At 34.8% G+C, this 8,335-nt stretch overlaps 1 protein-coding gene across 6 annotated transcripts in view; it reads right to left on the reverse strand.

Annotated features, from left to right (window-relative positions):
* The window catches only part of Foxp2 (forkhead box P2), a 543,295-nt gene that overhangs the window by 47,910 nt on the left and 487,050 nt on the right, over positions 1 to 8,335 (reverse strand). For all 6 annotated transcript variants that reach the window (XM_085840817.1, XM_085840813.1, XM_085840818.1 and 3 more), the window contains one exon: positions 8,178 to 8,335. This exon is cut by the window's right edge and continues 17 nt beyond it. In XM_085840817.1, the coding sequence (XP_085696943.1) occupies positions 8,178 to 8,335 (158 nt within the window). The remainder of the gene's footprint in view (positions 1 to 8,177) is intronic.

Raw genomic sequence — 8,335 nt, forward strand, 5'->3', positions numbered from 1 at the left:
GTGATTTAATCATAATCCTTTGATCCTTTATTCTGAGTTTGTGGAGTAAATATGGGGTGACAAAAATTGTGCTAGGAGTTAATTATAATCTAATAATTCATGCATATAATTTACAACCTTGAAGTAAACATAGAATTTTCTGTGGTTGTCCTCATAATTAAATGTTATGCTTATGCTTCTTACAGTAAAATAAGTGATTCTTTAATATCCTTTCTTCTATTTTCAGAAATTATATTTTTAATGTTCACTAATTTTTGAAGGTCTGAGGAGATGGCTCAATTGATAAAGTGCATGCCATATGAACAGGAGAACTTGAGTTTTGATTCCTAACTCCCATGTAAAATTCCAAGTTATAGGCTAGATTGATGGCTTAGTGGGTAACACCTGAGTGCTTGCTGTGTAACTGTAAGGACCCAATTTCAAATCTCCAACATCATCAAAAGCCCAGTGTTGTTACACATGTCTGTAACCCCAGCACTGTGGGAGGTAGAGACAGGAATGGCTAGGGCTTCCTGGTCACTAGCATGGCTTCTGGTGCAGCAAAGGACTTTAATCAAGAGAATATTCTAAAGATTGATAGTGCACAGTATTGGCTATTTACCTCTGGTTTCCACGTGTGCATATGGGTGTAAACACATACACTGATACTCTCACCTCTACACATGTCAGAGAGAGAGAGAGAGAGAGAGAGAGCCTCATTGGACAGCCAGTCTAGCAGAATCAGTGAGCAATATGTTCACTGAGATAACCTGACTTATAAATGAACAAGATAGAAAGTAATAAAGACAATAGAATCAGCCCTTTGACCTCCATGTATATGTATACAGACACACACATATGTATTCACATGTGCACACACATTTGTATACAAAATCAAACAGCATATATATGCACATACATACAAAAATAACGTATACATTATGATACAGTGTAAATCTCCTCAAATATCTAATTAATGAAATATTATTTAATAGTACTTTGCAAAATTTTCAGGGTTACACAAACATAATAAAAATAAAGTGTAGTAGAAATATTTGTATCATTAAAAATGTACCAAGACAAGGTGATATGGGGTAGTAGTGGTGGACACCTTTAATCCCAGCACACAGGAGGCAGAGGCAGGCTGATATCTCTTGGTTCAAGGCCAGTCTAGTCTACAGAGGGTTACAGGACAGCCAGAGCTACATAGAGGAAACAACTTGTCTCAGACAAAACAAAACAAAACCACACACACACACACACACACACACACACACACACAAAACCAACCAAACAACCAAAGAAACCAAAAAGACAAGTTGACATCAGCATTTTGAATTCAGATATTTTTATGTTCTGTCCATTTTTTTTTGAAAGACATGGTTTTTCTGTGTTGGTCTGGCTGTCTGGTCTATGAACTTGCTCTGTAGATCAGGTCCACCTGAGACTCAGATCTACTTGCCTCTGCCTCCCTAGTGCTGGGATTAAAGTTGTGTGCCACTACATCCAGCTGTATTTTCCACACTTTAATCTTAATATTTCTAAAAAAGTTTCATACATATGTGGCCATAGTAACTGTGTTGCAGAGAAGAATCTATTCTAGAAGAATCAATTCTCTAGCAGTCCTCTCCCCCCAGAAAATAGATCAAATGTCTGCAGCATCTTTCAGATATCTATGTGTTTGTTTAAATTCTGCCAATCAAAATATATTGTTATGTTTATTAAAAGCATCAACAAACATAACACTCATCTTTCATGTGTGTGTGTGTGTGAGAGAGAGAGAGAGAGAGAGAGAGAGAGAGAGAGAGAGAGAGAGATAGATCAGGGGCCCATCAATTATCTACTTTAACTAAATATTAAACTAAACAAACTAAACAAATATTTACTTAAGATGAAGACTCAGAGACATATATCTCTACCAAAGGATACAGGCATTTCCCTCTATATTTAGAGATGGAAAAAGAGAAAGTTAGAATTGATAATTTTCCTACTTGTCTTTTATAGGTTAAATTGTTTTGAAGCCTGAAAGTATCTTTAAGTATTTCAATCAAGATTCAAAATTTGTTAAGTGGAGTATTTCCTCAAAGATTAATGAATTAAATAGAATAAAATCCATTTCAGGCTGGGTTTTCACTCGATCTTGATCTTGTTAAACATGTGAAATTGGATCTCAACAAAAAACACCTACTAACCCAACAGGTAAATCGATTCTAACGTAGCCCATGCTGCTTTCCTAAACAAATCTATAACAATTTGTAAAGTTATATAATTTAATCTCAATCTTCCTTATTTACATTGTCAAAATTAAGTTTACCCAGTAATTTCTATTCATTATTTACAGGATATTTTCTATGAATAAAGTAAACAAAATTTGCAAGCAACCTTCTTTCCTTTTCTTTTTTTCTTTGTTCCTTCCTTCCTTCCTATAAAGGAAGCCTGAAACTTTTCTTTTAGAAAGGCTCTAACTATACAGTGCTGGTTTAGAATTCACTATCTACTACGGGGACTTTGAACTCACAATAATTCACCTGTCTATACTTCATGAAAGCTTGGAATAAAAGTAATCATTCCAAAGTTTATAGAGCCTGGTATGGATGTCTCCTCAGAGGTTTAGCCAGAGCCTTGCCAATGTGGATGCTTGCAGCTAACCATCAGACTGAGCACTGGGACCCCAATGGAGGAGTTAGGGGAAGGATTGAAGGAGCTGAAAGGGTTTGTAACCCCATAGGAAGAACAACAATATCAACCAACCAGACCTCCCCTTCCCTCCCAGAGCTCCCTGGGACTAAACCACCAACCAAAGAGAAGACAGAGAGGGCCCCCTGGCTCTAGCAGATGATGGCCTTGTCAGGCATCAATTGGAAGGGGAGCCCTTGGTCCTGTGAAGGCTTGATTCCTCAGAGTAGGAGACTGCAGGACGGTGGGGTGGGCATGGTTGGGTAGGTGGGGGTGCACCCTTGTGAAGGCAGAGGGGAGAGGGGCAGGACTAGGGATTCCTAGGGGAAACTGGGAAGGGGAATAACATTCAAAATGTAAATAAACAAAATAGCCAATAATTTTTAAAGTATATTTAAATTTAATTAGTTGAACGAATATCTGCATATTAAGCTCCAAATAAAAACCACCAAAGTGTTCTGCATGCTGTGCACTGCTTTTATTTTTTATTTTTTTCTATTGCCATTATTTTTAAACCTTGGTTTTATCTGATGACCTGAAAAATGCCTAAACACTGACTGAGCAAAAGATCCAGGATACAGAGTCGTGAGGTATCCAGGTCACACGTCTGATTTTAGTGACAACTGAGTCAATCTTAAGTACACTCCTAACTCAGCATAAAGTCTCTATTAAAGATTTCATACTCTGCGTTATCTGACGGCTCACTTCTTTGCAGCTCTCCTACTTCTACCAGGGATGAAATCAAAACAGTGCTGTCTACAACCCAGTGTGTATTGATGGGCAATTGAAATCTTACATCTTAAATCACTCGCATATCTATAAAATATGTGAAACGGAGTGAGATAAAACTTTCACCCCATGTTTCTGCCCATAAACAGCAAGACGTCTCAAGACCTCTCAATGTTTGAAACTGTGGATAGTAACAAAATCTTTAGTTGATGCTTTTCCCACCTTAACTGTGCACTTATCACTCGTGACTGCTGTTGAGTTTTGCACAAGGAGCTGTGATAGGAAAACTACCCCTCAGAGTTTCATAGACAGGACATTCATTATCATAGTAAATCTCAGCCACTTTACAATAAGGGTTTAACCACTTATTGGGACAAGTTTCAACTTTATTTTTGTTTGTTTGTTTGGCTGGATGGCTGTTTGTTTGTTTGTTTGTTTGTTTTTAAGACAGATTTTCTCTATGTAACTGCCCTAGCGGCCTTGGAACCTTTCTAGACCAGGGTGGTCTTAGACTCGCAGAGACTGTCCTGCCTCTGCCTCCTGAGTACTGGGATTAATGGCAAGTGTCACCATGTAAGACTAAGTTTTAACTTTTTTACTTATAGGGGGCAATTTGCAACTTCCCCTTGCCATATCCAAATCACTAGTATCAATTCTTCTCTGTTCTAAGGTCACCAATAGTTAAAATAAAGGTATAGGAAACACACATCCTAGGAGCCCACAGTAACAGATCTAATACTGAAGAGGCTTAAGTGAATGGGGAATGGAGAGTATACACATCATGCTCTATGTAGATATGCTTGACAGAGATGTGGTTCGCATAGCAGAAGGGTGAAAAGGCATGCTGTGAAACTTCATCATACTGTTTCAGATGCTGAACACTAAAATCCATTCATTCTTTTTGGAGTTCTCCAGTATACTGGAAGGGGGAGGGGATACAGTTAACTTCAAGTAACTAAAGGGAAAGAAAACTAAATTTTCAATAAATCACAATCAACCTATGATATTCTGAAAGTAAAGTATATTTGATGTTAAAAAAAAAACAATAAAAATATAAAGTAACCCAGGTGCTGGTGGTACACACCTTAATCCCAGCACACAAGAGGCAGAAGCAGGCAGATCTCTGAGTTTGGGGCCAGTCTGGTTAACATAGTGAATTCCAGGATAGCCAGGGATCTCAGAGAAATCCTACCTCGAGAAACAACAACAACAAAAACAACAACAAAGTAATTGCACAATGAATAATTTTATCTTGGTGATGGGTAGGCTATGGCATCATTATATAATATATTAACAATTAATAATTAAATATGTTATAATGTTAATTATTAAATATTATATAATGAATATATTCATTATATAAAACTGCCAAATAATATTATTTATTTAGATGCACACTATAGATTAAACATCTTTATAATTAGTATACTTGAGACTAATTAACAAGTTAATTATTTTGATTTGATTTCTATAATCTGCTGTCACTCTCTCTTAATAAAAACTATGTATATGTTTAGAGACATTAATGTAGTAATTATTTTATAAATCCACGAGCATAATAGTATTTATGATTTAAATGATTAATTAAAATTTAAAAGAGTTCATGTTAAACTGGTGAAATATATTGTGCAACTTTAGGGGAAAAGTTCTACAAATCTATTCTGTCAAAATTATGAAGTGTTATTTCTGATATTTATATACATTTAAATGGCTTCAGAAATTATAATTTAAAGTGGGCAGAGGAAGTTGTGTTAAATCATGGAGATAAATAAATTATGTCATATTTTTGAAGACATAATGAGAATATCATCCATCAATGTATGGTAATCCCATTTGGTTTTCATGTGATTATTATTCATGGCCAATCAATTAATAAATCAAAAGCTCAGTGCAAGGTGAACTGAAAAACTGATAATGAAAGAATTCAAAATTATTTTACCTGAAATAAAAAGCAGCTAAGATAGATGGCTTGGGGCCTATATTATTCAATAATTGCATCTTTACTATTTTTCACTATGATTTTAGATTTACATCATAGTGATATGATATTATAGTTGTCCCTCAGAATATATTCTCTGAAAACACCAAAATCTGTCATGATGAAGTTGTAGTTCTCTCTATATGTCTATGACTACATTTCTCTCTCTTTCTATCTCTATCTTTTTCATCTCTCTGTCTATCTCTATCTCTTTATGTTGATTTCTAACTCTATGTCTTTATCTCTATCTATTTCTAGACCTATAACTCCAGCATGACAAATTTTGATATATAGGTACCTATATCTATGTATCTATATATAGGGATATCTATAAGTGATATATAGATCTATAGGTATATCTATTATATAGATAGAACATATATTAAATACATCCTTGTTAATTATTATTAACATTATGTTAATAATTATGTTAATGCTATACAAATATTTGTTAGACTGTATTTTCAGGGGCAAATGGTGAGAAAGAAGTCTCAGCACAATCCATTTTTATCCCAATACATTAGATTCATAGTTGGTTGAATCCATGGATATAGAATCCTAGAATTTGGGAAAGTGGAGCATTCATGTTCATGGAGGGTTGGTATTAAACAAACTCAGCCTGTGTTTGAACTATGGTTCTCAGAAATGATACATTGCACATTTAATAATTAAGAAATGTATGATGAGGGTTGCAGTTAATGTTCATGATGTGGTAGCATCAAGAGCAATGGCCACATCACCCATTGAAGTTTGAGCCAAGATTGTCCAACCTCATTATTTCTCCTTTATTCATGGAAAACTACCCTTGTGACACCATGATTTTTTTCTTAAGTATGAATTTTCTAGGCAGATGTTGTTGCTTGGGCTTGTAAGTCTAGCATTTTCAGGGCTGATCGAGAAGAATTACTCATGTGTTCAAGGCCAGTTCAGTACTACATAGTGAATTTCAAGCCACATTTGCAACAGAGTGAGACCCTGTCTCAAAAGTAAAAGTTTATAAGTAAATTTGCACAAACTAAGCTTTGCTTTTAGAGTCTTTATTTTCCAAAATTTCTCCATTATGAGCATTTTAGTTTTTATAAGTCCTGTGACAATTAAAGTAGGAAAAATAGTGAAATATAATTCTATTCCAAACTAGCTCAGCAATAAGAGAAATTTTCATTTGAAAATGTCTGAAATGTTTATACAATAATAAAATGCCTTACTTGATCTGACTTTTGCTTGAGTCGAAAAATGCAATTGAAAATTTATTTTAAATAAGAGATTTAAGATTTCTAAAGCAATTTGAAAGCTATTACTACAGTAAAATTAGGCTACATTGTGATTTACTTTCAAGAAGGTTCTAAATGGAGATTTGTTTAACTTGTACTAAATAAAAATACCAATGAGATAAACTTTTTTTTCTCTTTGTGTTTCTATCAACAGTTTGTATCAAGACTGTCCACACTCGCATTGAATTAATTTATAAATGTCCTTTGTAAATCTTATTTCTTCACTTTTCTTCTGAGCATACTTACTTTTCTAAAGAACCATAATTCATGAATGGAGAGTGTGTTTCTAAGATGATACTGAATATCATTCCACTTCTTTCTAAAGTAAGTAAACTTTGTTATTCTGGATTTCTGAGGAATGTTCCAGACAGGTGGATTATAAGACCTCAGTTAAATGAAAAAGGAAAACCCATGGGAAGCTATGTATGACAAAGGAAAAGCAACTTCATCAATAAAAGAAAATGTCCATTATGATATTATCAATTTTATTGGCCACCAAACAATGGTCATATGTAATGTAAATACTGGTTTTTGTTTATCTGACTTCACTTTTTATATTAAATTGTTCTAGTTTTTCATGAGCGTGTCTTATAGAGTCAGTAAACTGTGTGGCAAACACCAGTGTGAGATAGATTCCTCTCTTACAGAAACAATGAACTTGAGTTAAAGTCTACTTGTATAAATGGACTTTTTCACAATACAATTCAAATGCAAATTAGGTCATCCATTCATAAAGATTAACAATACTTGACTTTTACCTTAATTGACAATTAAGCCATGTTTTTCTATCTTCCTTAAACTTCTTTGTCCCACAATTGTTAATAATGTGCATATACATACACATATATATATATATATATATATATATATATACACCCACATATATCCATATACAAATTATATACATATATATATATGTGTGTGTGTGTATATATATATATATATACACACACACACACACTCAGACCTTTCATATATATAAATAATATGCTCAATAGCATTTATATCTATAGTTTACATTGTATGTACAGGAAAGTTGGGGAAAGGTTAATACTGTAATCCCATGACAAAGTGACTTCCCAATCATAGAGTTAACAGTTGTGCTCTACAGATGCACAGAACTTGTCTATTATTTGTGATTTTAGTTCCTAGACTAGAAATCCGTGTTTTCGTCAGTTGTCTACCAAAATTCATTATCAGCTCATGGTATATGGAGAGTATATGGAGAACTGCTGCCCTTGCTAAGCCATTCTCCTGTATAGTCAATGGTGCTTGAATTATATTGCCTTATATATTATTCGTGCCTATAAGACTAATTGACATACATTTAATATTTAAACAAATATTAAGATAGTTTTACTCTACATTTGAAAGTAATGTGAGGTAGAGTTTCTGGTCAGGTGACCATGGTAGCACTACCGCTTTCCTACGAACTTTTAGGACATTAACGAGAATACCTCAAGGTATAAGATTATCTCCACAAGAGCATGAGATGATAGAAAGTGCAAGAGCAGAATGGCGTATTTGTAGCATATCCTCTGTACCTTGAGGCAGCGACTGGACAGGAAGGGCTGCTTGGCCGGGTGGGATGGAGATGAGGCCCTGGCGCTGAAGGCTGAGCAGATGTTGTTGCTGCTGTAGCTGCTGCATTTGGAGAAGCTGCTGCTGGAAGACGAGCTGCTGCGCCGCCAACTGCTGCTGC

The sequence above is a fragment of the Mus caroli genome, unplaced genomic scaffold (assembly GCF_978045245.1).
Source record: "Mus caroli unplaced genomic scaffold, Mus_caroli_1 scaffold_7, whole genome shotgun sequence".
Classification (NCBI taxonomy): Eukaryota; Metazoa; Chordata; class Mammalia; order Rodentia; family Muridae; genus Mus; species Mus caroli.